At 44.2% G+C, this 16,043-nt stretch overlaps 1 protein-coding gene across 1 annotated transcript in view; it reads right to left on the reverse strand.

Moving 5' to 3' along the window:
* Window positions 1–34: 34 nt before the first annotated feature.
* The window catches only part of LOC123992800 (carboxypeptidase D-like), a 31,195-nt gene continuing 15,186 nt past the window's right edge, over window positions 35–16,043 (reverse strand). The window contains exons 6-21 of the mRNA XM_046294323.1: window positions 15,717–15,829; window positions 10,491–10,682; window positions 9,438–9,605; window positions 9,181–9,290; window positions 8,894–8,996; window positions 8,650–8,792; window positions 8,321–8,490; window positions 7,840–8,142; window positions 7,069–7,264; window positions 6,682–6,817; window positions 6,433–6,579; window positions 6,251–6,349; window positions 6,046–6,110; window positions 5,734–5,865; window positions 4,658–4,946; window positions 35–2,912 (exon numbers count right to left, since the gene is read on the reverse strand). Coding sequence (XP_046150279.1) covers window positions 2,680–2,912; window positions 4,658–4,946; window positions 5,734–5,865; window positions 6,046–6,110; window positions 6,251–6,349; window positions 6,433–6,579; window positions 6,682–6,817; window positions 7,069–7,264; window positions 7,840–8,142; window positions 8,321–8,490; window positions 8,650–8,792; window positions 8,894–8,996; window positions 9,181–9,290; window positions 9,438–9,605; window positions 10,491–10,682; window positions 15,717–15,829 — 2,599 coding nt within the window. The 3' untranslated portion in view covers window positions 35–2,679. The remainder of the gene's footprint in view (window positions 2,913–4,657; window positions 4,947–5,733; window positions 5,866–6,045; window positions 6,111–6,250; window positions 6,350–6,432; window positions 6,580–6,681; window positions 6,818–7,068; window positions 7,265–7,839; window positions 8,143–8,320; window positions 8,491–8,649; window positions 8,793–8,893; window positions 8,997–9,180; window positions 9,291–9,437; window positions 9,606–10,490; window positions 10,683–15,716; window positions 15,830–16,043) is intronic.

The following is a 16,043-nucleotide window of genomic DNA, read 5'->3' on the forward strand; positions in this document are numbered from 1 at the left end:
AAACCAATACAACAAATTAGGACATAAAACCATATTGAAAGAAAATTATTTATTTCATCAATGTGTCTTGAAGAATGTTCATGTCAGCATGGTCTGTCATATGGGGCTCCCGAGTGGCGCAGCGGTTTAAGGCAATGCAACTCAGGACTTCACTACAGACCCTGGTTCGATTCCAGGCTGTATCACAACAGGCCATGACTGAGAGTCCCATAGCGTAGCGCACAATTGGCCCAGCGTCGTCCAGGTTATTGTTTGGCCGCCATTGTAAATAAGAATTTGTTCTTAACTGACTTGCCTAGTAAAATAAAAGGTTAAAAAAAAAACACCACATACAAAGTAACAGGTTGGTTTGTTATGAAATGTGTGTTGTATTGTCAGGGTTAACTTGAATTGCACTTATTTTTCTCACTCAAATACACTTGGCAACAGTTCATTATCTACAATCAATTCAGTTTCATATAAAAAGAAACAAAAATAACCATTTATATCAAAACACCAACATCCATCCAGAAAACACACACTCTCCATCTCTCTCTCTCTCACACACACACACACACACACAGAAAGTAAAACAAAAATAACTTAATTTCTCCCCCTCCCCTAAAATTAGCTGGCTTCGCTACAATATTGATTATGTGCAACAGAGATGTAAGCTAGGAGTCAGTCACTCCTGTAGACTAGTGGTCCTCCTCCCTGGTCCTGAATAACTACATGGTGTACAGGGTTTTGTTCCAGCCCAGCACTAACACACCGGATTCAACTAACCAGTTACTCAATAAGACATTGATGAGAGTAGAATTGGGAGGGTCAGTGTTGGCCTGGAACAAGTCTGCACACCTTAAACTCCTCATGAACTCCTCTTAAACTCCTCATAAACTCACCACTTTTGTAGAGGAAGATGCCCTCCTCTCTAAACACTACCACCACTGCTGGATGATTTTAGAGCAGACATGTTGCACCTTTTCAGTAATGTAGGGCTGCCATCTATCATAAGGATTTGATAGAATTGTATTATATCAGATGTACAAATAAATCATGAATGAATGCATGAAAAAAATTAACAGCAAAAAGAGAAATAAAAGTAAATTACAACTAAATATACATCTATGTTGCTGCTGATTATTAAAGCATGGATAAGTAATTTGCCATCTTAAAAGGTCATTTTAAGATATGAAAGATTTTAAACAAGCTGGTCTGTGCGTAGAAAGAAAAAAAGCATACATATTCTTTAAAAAAACATTTTTTTTAAAGAAAACCATCCATTTGTAGTCTACAGTATTTGCATCTATTTCAAAGTGCTTGCCCTGAACAATTAAATGGGAAATAATGTATTTGTATTTAACATACAGTGCTTGTAGTACAATGCATAGAGGGCCTTGTGCTGTATGTCCAAGAGGGCACATGAATAAGCAGAGGGCAATAGAAGTGAAAACACATGCAGCCTGTGAACCCAGGCCCATTGTAAGGCTTCTGCTCTGAGAGTTCATCATTTAAAATACTCAAGAATCCTGGATGACTATTAGGTCTTCCATACCACCCGAGTATCTGATGGATCACAGATTATAATCTGTACTAGGCCATAATCTGGACGAGATTCTAGTATATTTACTATGCTTCTAGTACCCACACCACCACGCTTCTGTACTATAGCCCTACAAGAGAGTGGGGTGTCTAACTCTATAGCATCCAAGGCACTGTGTTTGATGCTCTCTCTGAAAGATTGGCTAACTGGACTGGGACAACATTGACAAAAACCAGGAGAAACTAACATTCTTGAATGATTTCAAATGACTGTAGTTTGTGTATTCCTTGGTACTAGTTCAAAGTACAAGTATCAAATACATATGGACAGGTTGATGAGTGATTAGCTGCAAAAGTGTACATGTGTGTGTTGCGTGCATGAAAGAAAAAAAGGTTTCCCAGCTCCACTAGGCCTTTAATGTGCATCCATGAACAGAGCCAAGCAGGTGCTGATTTGGACGAGTCATCTTGGACACCAGCCATAGAGGACAGTTGTAGACTCTGAAACACCTCTCTCTGGTGGGCTGGAGGAGAACAGCAAATAGGACCTGGGGAATCTTATAGGAAAGGACAAGAACAAGCCCTCCCTGCTGCACCTCTTCCTCCCTTTCCCTCCAGTAAAGCAGAGCCACAGAGCACAATACCAGCCAACTCAATAGTCACAGGGATGGGCAGTAGAGCAATTCAACGGTAATAGAGTGATGCTGAGACTAAAGATTTCTCATGTTTAAAATGTATGTCAAACAAAAACCTTACAACTCTATGCACTCTTAACTATTACAATTTCCACTGAACATTTTACAAAAACACATTTACATGAAGAACAGTGCAGATGCAAATTTTGGTAACAGAATGACGGCACCAACTGCACAAACCATCATTCTGTTACTAAACTTTGCATCAGCATTGTTCTTCAAGTAAATGTGTTTTTGTAAAATGTTCTATGGAAATTGTTAAAAGTAGTGCATAAGTAGTGTCACTCTGTTAATGTGGAATTGCCCAGTACTAACAGGATCGTATTCATTAGGGCACACCGTAGCAAAATGTTTTTGAACAACAGATAGCAAAAACAAGCGTTTCTTGTTGTCCCTTCCCTGCTTCCGTCTGTTTGGTGCCTAACGAATACGAACCAGGTTGGCCATGTATGTATGTGGGATCTCAGAGTTTGTCGGCTTTGGCGTAGAGTGCATCTTCATCACTCTCGCTCTCATCCTGGAACTCATTGGAGAGCAGGGATTTCTTGGAGCCCATGGACGTGAGGCGTATCTCATCCTCGTAATCGTCACGGTGCTGCCGCAGCCGGTGGAAACCATCCTTCTGCTGGTTGGACTTAGCAGAACACACGCACCAGATGATACAGGCTGTCACCACCAGGGCCGTCATGGAGGCCGCTGTAGGGAATGAGAGACGAGCATGAAGTTTATTTGGAAAGTATTCAGACCCCGTGACCTTTCCCACATTGTTACGTTACAGCCTTATTCTAAAATGTTTTTTTGGGGGGAGGCAGGGTAGCCTAGTGGTTAGAGCGTTGGACTAGTAACCGGAAGGTTGCAAGTTCAAACCCCCCGAGCTGACAAGGTACAAATCTGTCGTTCTGCCCCTGAACAGGCAGTTAACCCACTGTTCCTAGGCTGTCATTGAAAATAAGAATTTGTTCTTAACTGACTTGCCTAGTTAAATAAAGGTTATAAAAATATTTAAAAAATCAATCTACACACAATACCCCCAAAATGACAAAGCAAAAATATGTATTAGGGAAGAAAAATAAATATTACATTTACATAACTATTCAGACCCTTTACTTTGTTGAATCATCTTTGGCAGAGATTACAGCCTCGATCTTCTTGGGTATGATGCTACAAGCTTGGCACACCTCTCAAGCTCTGTTCGGTTGGATGGGGAGCGTCGCTGTACAACTATTTTCAGGTCTCTCCAGAGATGTTGATCAGGTTCAAGTCCGGGCCACTCAAGGACATTCAAAGACGTGCCCTGTAGCCACTCTCCTGCGTTGTCTTGGCTGTGTGCTTAGGGTTGTTGTCCTATTGGAAGGTGAACCTTCACCGCATGATGCTGCCACCACCATGCTTCACCGTAGGGATGGTGCCAGGTTTCCTCCAGACATGACGCTTGGCATTCAGGCCAAAGAGTTCAATCTTGGCATCATCAGAACAGAGAATCTTGTTGCTCATGGTCTGAGTCTTTAGGTGCCTTTGCTAAACTCCAAACATGCGGTCATGTGCCTTTTACTGAGGAGTGGCTTCTGTCTGGCCATTCTACCATAAAGGCCTAATTGGTGGAGTGCTCCAGAGATGGTTGTCCTTTTGGTAGATTCTCCCATTTCCACAGAGGAACTCTGTCAGAGTGACCATCAGGTTCTTGGTCACCTCCCTGACCAAGGCCCTTCTCCCCAATTGCTCAGTTTGGCCGGGTGACCAGCTCTAGGAAGAGTCTTGTTGGTTCAAAACGTCTTCCATTTAAGAATGATGGAGGCCACTGTGTTCTTGGGGGCATTTAATGCTGCAGAAATGTTGGGGTACCCTTCCTGAGATCTGTACCTGGACACAATCCTGTCTCGGAGCTCTACGGCCAATTCCTTTGACCTCAAGGCTTAGTTTATGCTCTGACATGCACTGTCAACTGTGGGAACTTATATATACAGGTATGTGCCTTTCCAAATCATGTCCAATCAATTGAATTTACTACCAGGTGGACTCCAATCAAGTTGTAGAAACATCTCAAGGATGATCAATGGAAACAGGATGCATCAGAGGTCAAGTTTGAGTCTCATACTAAAGGCTCTGAATACTCATGACAGTGAGTATGACAGCCCACTTGGAGTTTGCCAAAAGGCACCTAAAGGACTTTCAGACCATGGCACAAAACAAACGTGTCCTAAAAGCCTACAGCATTTAACTTATTCACCTTGTTATACTCCCTACAATAGTCCCCGGGCCGACTAGGTGAAAAATCTGTGGATGTGCCGTTGAGAAAAGCACTTCACCCTAATTGCTCCTATAATAACAGCGTCTGCTAAATGACAAAAAAATAATAATTTTAAATGTAATTGTCTGCAATCATCTGGCAACATTACATAAAAGGTAACATCTCCACGAAACCCATTTCTCCTCATGCTTACCTGCAGTAGCCACAACAAACTCCCGGGGCAGGCCAAAAATGCGGTTGTCCATGTCAAACTCAATGATGATGGAGCTGGCGGCTTCATATGACGACACAACCACCTCCTGCCGTTGTTGCTGGTAGCCATCAGCCACAGCCTCTATGTTGTGGTTTCCTGGTGCCAGAAGAGCATGGAAGTAACCTCCCTCTACAGTGAACACCCTCACACCCCCGTTCAACACGATCATGGCCCCCACGATGGGCTTCCCACTCTTATCCTTTACCACGCCACGCACACCTTTATGGACCTGGGAGACAGACGAAACACAGATTGAATGTAAAGTACACAGAACAGAAAGTAAGTAGCCATGTCCGAGCCAGAACGACCGATAGGGCAGGAGCCTATATCCTGTTACTGTAGCGTAAGACAGCTTGATGTGCAGTACAAGTACAAACCAAATGTATTTATATAGCCCTTCTTACATCAGCTGATATCTCAAAGTGCTGTACAGAAACCCAGCCTAAAACCCTAAACAGCTAGAAATGCAGGTGTAGAAGCACGGTGGCTAGGAAAAACTCCCTAGAATGGTCGAAACCTAGGAAGAAACCTAGAGAGGAACCAGGCTATGAGGGGTGGCCAGTCCTCTTCTGGCTCTGCCAGGTGGAGATTATAACAGAACAGAAGTACACACTCTAGCAAAGATTTTATAAGTAAACCAAGACGGACCACAGCCCGTCATTTCAAATGGGAACAAATTAGTCATAGTGGTTCAAATATCTGTCTCAATATCTCAATATCTGTGACGCTAGTCTATCGCAGGAAGACAGACAGATTTTTACCATGTCAGCATGGGGATTCGATCCAGCAACCTTTCAGTTACTGGCCCAATGCTCTAACCACTAGGCTACCTACCGCCCCAACTGCGTTTAACAAATGCGTTTGATAAGTAACCAAATCGGAGTGCCGAAATGCTTTAGTTAATTATTATCAAACACACTCAATAACTCTTAATAACTCTTAATAACACATTTGTGAACTTATTTAATGCATTTGTATCACATGGCACCAGGTCAGAGGTCAAGGGTATTACTGACCTCCACCAGCATGCTAAGCAGTGCCTTCCTGTTCTCAGCCCACAGCGTGGCCAGCTGCTCGGCCGGGGGGAACAGACAGCAGCCTGTATACACCGTGATCTCTGGACAGTGGCCAAAGTCCACACTGAAGTCCTGGAACACAGACATACACACAGATCAGAAGAGGCATTTTGGTGACCAATAAGTATAGTCCTGTCGTTCCAGGACTCAACCAGCAGATGCCTCTTTGGGCCCTGGGTGTCAGAACAACCCTCCTCCTGAGACAGGTATAGCATTAGATAGCATTAAGAAGCAGGGGTTGATGGAACATACCTTCATGCTGCCCATGTGACTTTGTCTCTCTGCTGCCCTGAGTACTCCATCTGGGATGTTACCCACTGAGTAGAGAGGAGGAGAAGAGGAGGCTGAAACAATAGCTATATAGTAGCTATCTTCTTTTTCAATTCACCACTTCCTTTTAATTCACTATACAGTCTATAGGTCACAGTGGTCTATTTGTGGTGCTGTTGGTACATACTTTGGTCATTGCTTGAACATCCTGTATCCCCCAGGTGCATCTTGGGATGGTTTCTGGCATAAACATTGGCCAGGTACTTCAGAGTTTCCTCATTTTCAACTGAAAAAAAGTACACTATTAGTTAACTATTTATTTAATAGTTTTCCCACTAAACTATTCTATTTGGAGCCCTATGCTCCTACCTGGCTGTACAGGCTTGTCGTAGGGGTAAGTGGCCAACAGGGAGCCTCCATCCAGGGCTACAGAGAGTGTGAAACCCCTCTCTAAGATCAGGTCCATCACTGCCCTGGTCTCCGGCTGAGCCTCCACCACGCGCTGGGAGGCATTACCTACAATAGCAGCAGACACAGACAGGACAACATTAGACATGTAAGGGCATGCAAGTATACACACACAAAACATCTGTCTATACACAAACAGCAGGTACTGACCGAAGAAGTCAGTGTCCAGATCTTTCCCGTGTGTGTTGGTCATGCCCACAGTAGAGGTGCACTGTTTCTCTCTGGCCAGCTCTCGTCCATCTGGGTTGATGGAGGGAAGGATGACGATCCGCGTCTCGTTTATCAGCTGTGGAGAGGAGAAGAGGGAAAAGGATAAAGAGGAATGCTGGGTAGAACAGGACATCAGTGATATTTAATGAGAGCTTTTGTATTTTACAACATCTCTAAACATTTTAGAAAGTGTGGTAGATCAAGAAATCGACATTATGAATATTTAGCCATTTCAAGGCAACACAACTGTGCAAGGGTGTGAATAATTTCACTACGTAACGTAGCTATGATTGGTGTAGTAAAACCATCTCAGTTAAAACATCTCACCCTGGTGATGGTGGGGTTCTTGCCGTAGTTGATGCAGAGGAATGCAGCGAACTCCAGCAGCAGCTCTGTGCCCACGGGGGCGTTGCCATGGATACCTCCCACCAAGCGGATCTTGGGCTCGGCCGTTTCAGGCTCATCTGGTTTGTTGGAGATCTCCAAGGCCCAGATGGTCCTGTACTCCACACTCTGGCCCAAACTACACAGAAAAATGCATGTTATTATCAGTTCCACTGTAGATAATATGGAATATGGTCACCTAGCAGTTTCTTCTGCAAAGAGACGTAGACCGTAATTCAAACCATTTGGAGAGGTTTTGGGGTTAGCCATTAGAAGTACAGGGGAGCTGGTAGCCTAGTGGTTAGAGCGTTGGGCCAGTAACCGAAAGGTCGCTGGTTCGAATACCCAAGCCAACAAGGTGAAAAATTTGTACCCTTGAGCATGGCACTTAACCCTAATTTGCTCTATGGGCGCCGTACTACTACGGCAGACTCTGTAAAACAATACATTTCATAGCACCTATCTAGTGCATGTGACAATACATATACATTTTTTTACATGACAAGATAAATTATTTTGATTAAGTGCAGTTACACTGAGGGTTAGAGGTCAGCTTTTACCTTTGCAGGGAGATGACATTTGATGCGTTTAGCTAGGAGGTCAGTGGTCATAAGTCAGGCTACTTGTGCAGGGAGTTCCTCTTGGGAAAGTTGAGGTTTAGAGGTTAGTTATCAGGTTAGGGTTTAGAGGTCAGGGGTCATAAATCAGGCCTACCTATGCAGGGAGGTGATCTTGGGGAAGTTGAACGTCAAACCCCTCAGGAACTCTGACAGCTCTTTGTAGCGTCTGTATCTGAAGCTGCTCTCTGTGACGGTACTCTGAACCAGCTGCTCCAGCCCCTGGCCCAGAGACAGGTCCTTAATGAAGCTCTGGAACACCTCTTCTGCAGGGTCCTGGGTGGCCCTGGGGTCCATTGGGGCCTGGCCGTTGGTATCGGGTCGCATCCGTGTCAGCCGGAAGTCTACCAGCTCCACCCCCTCCTCTGGCACTGTGGCATAGATCTTTACTGAGTTATACCTGAGAAGACGGGGAGGGAGGGTTAGGCCACAGAGGTCGTTCATTCTAGTTGTTCTGTTTCTATGGGTTAGTAGTGGTTACCCTGCAGATAAACAGGGTTTTTTGGACCGGTCTTGGGTCTACATCTTAAACAAACCCTCAAATTTATCTCAGTTACTACTACGGTCCTGTCTCTCACCCCTGCGCGGAGGCGGTGAGGTGGTACGTTCCAGGGACCAGAAGTCTCCAGTAGTCTCCAGCTAGGTGGGTTGTGATTTGATGATCGATCTCCTCCACCGTGATGGTGGCATTAGGGATGCCTGTACCATCTTTAATGTCTATCACCATGCCCTTCACACCTCTGTGGACCTAGAGGCACACACACAATGAATACCTCAAATACAAGTTGGTGCATTTGAGACAAAATAAGTAGGTAAGAAATAGGGAAAGAGAGAAAATACACGTACAATTTTTTAAATAATAATAGAGAGAGAGAGTGTGTGAAGGACTGCATGTAAGTATACTGACCTGGTGGATGTACTGCAGTAAGGCTCTGTGGTTCTGGTCCCAGTACAAAGGCAGGTGCTGGGCCTTAGGGTACTTCACACAGCCCAACTCTATGGTCACCTCAAAACAGTTAGTGTTCAGGTAGTTCCAGTCCTGCATCCCACCTGGTGAGAGAACACAAAGAGAAGTCAGATACACACGCACAGGTGCGCAGACATACAAATTGTTCCTTACAGTGTGTGAATTGGAATGAGAGGGCACGTACCGGGAACATTGTACCAGTTGGCGCCGTTGGTGATGCCGTCCTCAAAGAACTCTGATCGGTAAAGGTCCTCACAAGGGTGTCCTTTGTGCATGAGAGCGTTTTCCTGGACACACACACGGCAAATGCAAAGCAATAAAAACACAGAATTGAAACAGTAAACGCATCTTCTGTCCAGTGGTTTTATTAACAGAATTAAAATAGTTTACAACTGTATAAATGTATTAATTAAAAAGTTACATTAAATGGACTGATATAAGGACCAAAATTGTGTGTTGAAGTCCACTGACCTGAGAGTAGGCTCTGGCCACTTGTTTAAAGACCTTGTCATCAGGACACTTGCTGTACTCCGTACGTCCCTGCTTGTCATCATCATATGGGTAGTTGACCACCAATGACCCTGTGGTGGGGAGAGAGTAAATATTCAATGAGAATACAGTATATTACTCAAATTATAAAGCTGTCCTCCAAAGTGGGACAATATGTTGGTGGCAGGCCAACATACAATTTTTAGAAACATTGAAAAATGGGGGAGGTTAGGGATTACCTCCATGTAGGTTGGCTGAGAGCACAAAGGGATTACTCTTGAGCCAGTTCATCACAGCGATGGTCTCTGGCTGCCTGGGTTCAGTGATGGTAGTAAATTGGTCAGGAAAGTTACGGTTCAGGTCAAAGTTGTTACTGTTGTTGCGTCCCGTGTACCCTCTGACATCACCTGCGAGAGAAAATGAACAGAAAACAATACAACACATGATACCTATATCTCAATCCATTATACAGAGACAACAGAAACTGACCATTCTCATGTCACAGTACCCAGGTACCAAAACAAATATTTCCATGGCTTCTTTTAATAATAGGGTAGTTCCACCTTAAATAGTTCCCCGGTGATCAACTTCCTGTTTATAAAGTGCTGGGGAAAACAGCAGCAAAAGTACCTGACCTAAAACTAGACCTATGTTAGAGGAAATGTGAGAAGATCTACAGGGCAAAGGAAGCTAGGCAGCAAAAGATAAGAAATTCCATTCAGAAGTATTTCAAGGTCGCAGTCTGACACTTGACGTACAGATAGTTTCTGTTAGCATATTCAAGCTATTTGGGTCTGAACACTTTTTGTTCACAGGCAGAAAGTTCTTCAAATTCTATACAAATTCACCACGTCTAATGTGTATTCCTGTGATATTTTAGTGACTCAAACAATACAACAAAATCTATGGGGTAAAAACCTACCTAAAATGTTTTTGCAGATATGCGCTAGTTGATCAGGACATTTCTTGCAAGTTATAAATGGCTCTCTAAGGTATGCAATGACTGACATGACAAGAGGAACTGATGATGCACTACCCAACCTCAAAATTGCACCTGGTGCATTCTACTATTACAACTCTCGAGAATAAGTTGAAAGCCGGACCGAGTTCCTTAAGAAAAATCAAACTTGGGGGAGGCACAGTTTGGGAACCACTGACTTCATGCTACTGCTGATCATGTGAAATACCTTCTTTTAGAGAGACACTGCATTTTTCTTCATCTGGCATGCGTACAGGCAACATTTTCAAATAGACCCCCCCCACACACACACACACACACGTTCCTCTCTTACCCTCCCTGGCGATCTCATAACCATCTGGGTTCATGGAAGGCATAATGTGTATGCGAGTCGTGTTGACCAGCTGGGTGACCTCAGGGTCGCTGCCATAGTTATGGCACAGGTACTCAATAAGGTTGAGGAGTAGCTCGCGTCCCACCACCTCATTTCCGTGCATGTTAGCTATGTACTTGAACTCTGGTTCACCTGAAGCAGAGGGGAGAAAATAGCGGGAAAAATAAATACAAAAAGTGTTAGATGCTATTAAAAGAGAAGTAGGGCAAAGTCGGCTGAGAGAGAATGAGGGCGGAGGTCTCCTGAACAAATTCACACTCAATTAAACTAAAGCACACCAATGATTTTAAAACCCTCCTTATCCTTACAGTGCCATCAAATATTGAAAAAACACAATGCTTTAAAGGGCCTGCTGATATGAGTGAGTACACCACATTCAAAAGGATATCAAATCAAATTTTATTGGTCACATACACATATTTAGCATATGTTATTGTTGGTGCAGTTATATCTAACAATTCACAACAATACACACATCTAAAAGTAAAATAATCAAATTGAAAAATATAAATATTAGGACAAGCAATGTCAGAGTGGCATTGACTAAAATACTGAAGAATAGAAAGCAGTATATAGTTGAAGTTGGAAGTTTACAGACACTTAGGTTGGAGTCATTAAAACTTGTTTTTCAACCAATCCACACATTTCTTGTTAACAAACTATTGTTTTGGCAAGTCGGTTGGGACATCTACTTTCTGCATGACACAAGTCATTTTTCCAACAATTGTTTACAGACAGATTATTTCACTTATCACAATTGTAGTGGATCAGAAGTTTACATACACTAAGTTGACTGTGCCTTTAAAATTCCAGAAAAGGATGTCATGGCATTAGAAGCTTCTGATAGGCTAATTGACATCATTTGAGTAAATTGGAGGTGTACCTGTGGATGCATTTCAAGGCCTAACTTCAAACTCAGTGCCTATTTGCTTGACATCATGGCAAAATCAAAAGAAATCAGCCAAGACCCCAGAATTTTTTTTTTTAGACCTCCACAAGTATGGTTCATCCTTGGGAGCAATTTCCAAACGCCTGAAGGTACCACATTCATCTGTACAAACAACAGTACGCAAGTATAAACACCATGGGACCACGCAGCCGTCATACCGCTCAGGAAGGAGATGCGTTCTGTCTCCTAGAGATGAACGTACTTTGGTGGGAAAAATGTGCAAATCAATCCCAGAACAACAGCAAAAGACCTTGTGAAGATGCTGGAGGAAACAGTATCTATATCCACAGTAAAACGTATTTATATCCACAGTATCGACATAACCTGAAAGGAAGCTCGGCAAGGAAGAAGTCACTGCTCCAAAACCGCCATGAAGCACGGGGGTGGCAGCATCATGTTGTGGGGGTGCTTTGCTGCAGGAGGGACTGGTGCACTTCACAAAATAGATGGCATCATAAGGGAGGATAATTATGCGGATATATTGAAGCAACATCTCAAGACATCAGTCAGGAAGCTAAAGCTTGGCCGTAAATGGGTCTTCCAAATGAACAATGACCCCAAACATATTTCCAAAGTTGTGGAAAAATGGCTTAAGGATAACAAAAGTCATGGTATTGGAGTGGCCATCACAAAACCCTGACCTCAATCCTATAGCCAATTTGTGGGCAGAACTGAAAAAGCGTGTGCGAGCAAGGAGGCCTACAAACCTGACTCCGTTACACCAGCTCTGTCAGGAGGAATGGGCCAAAATTCACCCAACTTATTGTGGGAAGCTGGTGGAAGGCTACCCGAAACATTTGACCCAAGTTAAACCATTTAAAGGCAATGCTACCAAATACTAATTGAGTGAATGTAAATTTCTGACCCACTGGGAATGTGATGAAATAAATAAAAGCTGAAATAAATAATTCTCTACTATTATTTTGACATTTCACTTTCTTAGAATAAAGTGGTGATCCTAACTGACCTAAAACAGGGAATTTGTACTAGGATTAAATGTCAGGAATTGTGAAAAACTGAGTTTAAATGTATTTGGCTAAGGTGTATGTAAACTTCCGACTTCAACTGTACATATGAGATGAGTTAAGGAGTATGTAAACATTATTAAAGTGACCAGTGATTCCATGTCTACATACATAGGGCAGAAAACTCTAAGGTGCAGGCTTGAGTAACCGGGTGTCAGCCGACTAGTGGTGGCTATTTAACAGTCGGATGGCCTTGATAGAGGCTGTTTTTCAGTCTCTCAGTCCCAGCTTTGATGCACCTGTACTGAGCTCGCATTCTGGATGGTAGCGGGGTGAACAGGCAGTGGCGCGGGTGTTGATGTCCTTGATCATCATTTTGGCCTTCCTGTGACATCAGGTGCTGTAGGTGTACTGGAGGGCAGACAGTGTGCCCCCGGTGATGCGTTGGGCAGACCACACCACCCTCTGGAGAGCCCTGTGGTTGTGGGCGGTGCAGTTGCCATACCAGGCGGTGATACAGCCTGACAGGATGCTCTCAATTGTGCATCTGTAAAAGTTTGAGGGTGTGAGGGGCCAAGCCAAATTTCTTCAGCCTCCTGAGGTTGAAGAGGATCTGTTACACCTTCTTCACCACACTGAAATGGTCCACCACAGACAGATCGTCAGTGCTGTGTACGCCAATCAACTTGAAGCTTTCCACCTTCTCCACTGTGGTCCCGTCAATGTGGACAAGGGCGTGCGCCCACTGCTTTTTCCTGAAGTCCACGATCAGCTCCTTTGTTTTGTTAACGTTGAGGTAGAGGTTAATTTCCTGGCACCACTCCACCAGGGACCTCACCTCCTCCCTGTAGGCTGTCTTGTCATTGTTGTTATCAGGCCTACTATGGTTGTGTCGTCTGCAAACTTGATGATTGGAGTTGAGGCGTGTATCATGGAGGGGGCTGAGTACACACCCTTGTGGGGCCCCTGTGTTGAGGATCAGTGAAGTGGAGGGGTTGTTTCCTACGTTCACCACCTGGCCAGTCAGGAAGTCCAGGACCCATTTGCACAGGGCGGGTTCAGACCCAGGGCCCCAAGCTTGATGACGACCTTGGAGGGTACTATGGTGTTGAAGGCTGAGCTATAGCCAATGAACAGCATTCTTACATAGGTATTCCTCTTGTCCAGGAGTTGTAGGGCAGTGTAATGGCGATTATATCTCTGTGGATCTATTGGGGCGGTAAGCAAATCATAGTGGGTCTAGAGTGTCAGGTAAGGTAGAGGTGATATGATCCTTAACCAGCCTCTCAAAGCACTTCAGGATGACAGAAGTGAGTGCTACGGAGCGATAGTCATTTTGTTCAGTTACCTTTGCTTTCTTTGGTACAGGAACCATGGTGGACATCTTGAAGCAAGTGGAGACAGCAGACTGGGATAGGGAGAGATTGAATACGTCCGTAAACACTCCAGCCAGCTGGTCTCCGCATGCTCTGTGGGTGCGGCTAGGGATGCCGTCTGGGCCGGCAGCCTTGTGAGGGTTAACACGCCTAAATGTCTTACTCACGTCGGCCACAGAGAAGGAGAGCCCACAGTCCTTGGGTGCGGGCCGCGTCGATGGCACTGTTATTCTCAAAGCGAGATGTGGCTGGTTTTCCCTTTGTAATCCGTGATTGTCTGTAGACCCATACGTCTCGTGTTTGAGCCATTGAATTGCGACTCCACTTTGTATTATTTCTGACGTTTTCTCTGTTTGATTGCCTTATGGAGGGAATAACTTCACTGTTTGTATCGACTATATTACCAGTCACCTTGCCATGGTTAAATGCGGCGGTTCACGCTTTCAGTTTAGCGCGAATGCTGCCATCTATCCACAGTTTATGGTTTGGGTAGGTTTTAATAGTCCGTGGGAACAACTGTATCTGTGTATACATCAATGTTATTATACAAGGCTACCCAGAACATATCCCAGTCCGTATGATCAAAACAATCTTGAAGCATGGATTCTGATTGGTCAGAACAGCGTTGAATAGACCATAGCACAGTTACTTCCTGTTTGAGTTCCTGCCTATAGGAAGGGGGGAGTAAAATAAAGTTATGATCTGGTTTGCTGAAGGGAGGGCGGGGGAGGGCCATGTAGGCATCCCGGGAGAGAGAGTAGCAGTGGTTGAGTATTTTCCCAGCGCGAGTACTACAGTCAATGTGTTGATAGAAAATTTGAGGAAAATGCTCCTGAATCTTATGTTAAAATCCCAAGCCACAATAAATGCGCCTCAGGATATGTGGTTTCCAGTTTGCATAATGTCCAGTGTAGTTCCTTGAGGGCCGTTCTGGTCTCAGCTTGATGGGGAATATACACGGCCGTGACTAACCAAAGAGAAAACTCTGGGAGGTAATACGGTCTGGGAGGTAATACGGTCTGTATTTGATTGTGACGTATTCTAGGTCGGGTGAACGAAGGACTTGAGTTTCTGTACGTTATCTCAATCACACCATGAGTGGTTAATCATGAAACATACACCACCGCCCTTCTTCCCTGAGAGTTCTTTATTCCTGTCTGGGTGATGTACTGAGAACCCAGCTGGCTGTATGGACGGGGAGAGTATATCCGGAGAGCCATGATTCTGTGAAACAGAATGTTACAGTCCCTGATGTCTCTCTGGAAGGAGATCTTTGTCCTGAGCTTGTCTACTTTATTGTCCACAGACCGAACATTAGTGAGTAATAAAATTGGAAGCGGTGGATGGTGTGCCCGCCTCCTGAGTTCGACTAGAAGTCCACTCCGAATACCTCTTCTCCGGCGGCGGCGTCTTGGAGCAGCCTATGGGAAAAGTTCAATTGTCCTCAGGTTTGCGAACAAATAATCAAATTCGGGAAAGATGTATTCCTGGTCGTAGTGCTGGTAAGTTACCGCAGCTCTGATATCCAAAAGCTATTTCCAGCTTTATGTAATAACACAAAAATCGTTCTGGGCTAATAGTGTAAGAAATAACACACAAAAAAATAAAATACTGCAAATTTGCTTAGGAGCTAGAAGCGGAACTGCCATGTCTGTCATCGCCATCTTGCTATGAAGCTACTAGATAATTGGGCCGAAGCAATAATATCAGGATCATCTTAAGGAAGAAAACAGCAGAACTGCTATGAATTTCAATGTATGAACACAATCCAGTTACTGTAAGAAGTTAGATCATCATAAACCAAACAGCCATTGATTGAAGGCCTCGCTTTAGGGCCAATAGTCTCTTCTGGCGCTACACCAAATCACATCCATACCTGGCTCATGGACAGTGGGGTTGTCTGATATCACCATGACGTAGAGCTCACGGTCCTCTGCTGACTTCCCAATGGAGTAGAGATGAGCGATGGAACGGAACCCATTGCTGTACCTGTTGTGTTGAAAGAACAAGGCTTTTTCACATTTAATTCAAGCTCCAACATCCTAATATTACTTTTTTTATTTAACAGGCAAGTCCGTTAAGAACACATTCTTATTTATGGCGGGCTAGGTACAGTGTGTTAACTGCCTTGTACAGGGGTAGAACAACAGATTTTCACCTTGTCAGCTCGGGGATTCGATCTAGCAACCTTTCGGTTACTGGC

Source organism: Oncorhynchus gorbuscha, linkage group LG13 (assembly GCF_021184085.1).
Source record: "Oncorhynchus gorbuscha isolate QuinsamMale2020 ecotype Even-year linkage group LG13, OgorEven_v1.0, whole genome shotgun sequence".
NCBI lineage: Eukaryota > Metazoa > Chordata > Actinopteri > Salmoniformes > Salmonidae > Oncorhynchus > Oncorhynchus gorbuscha.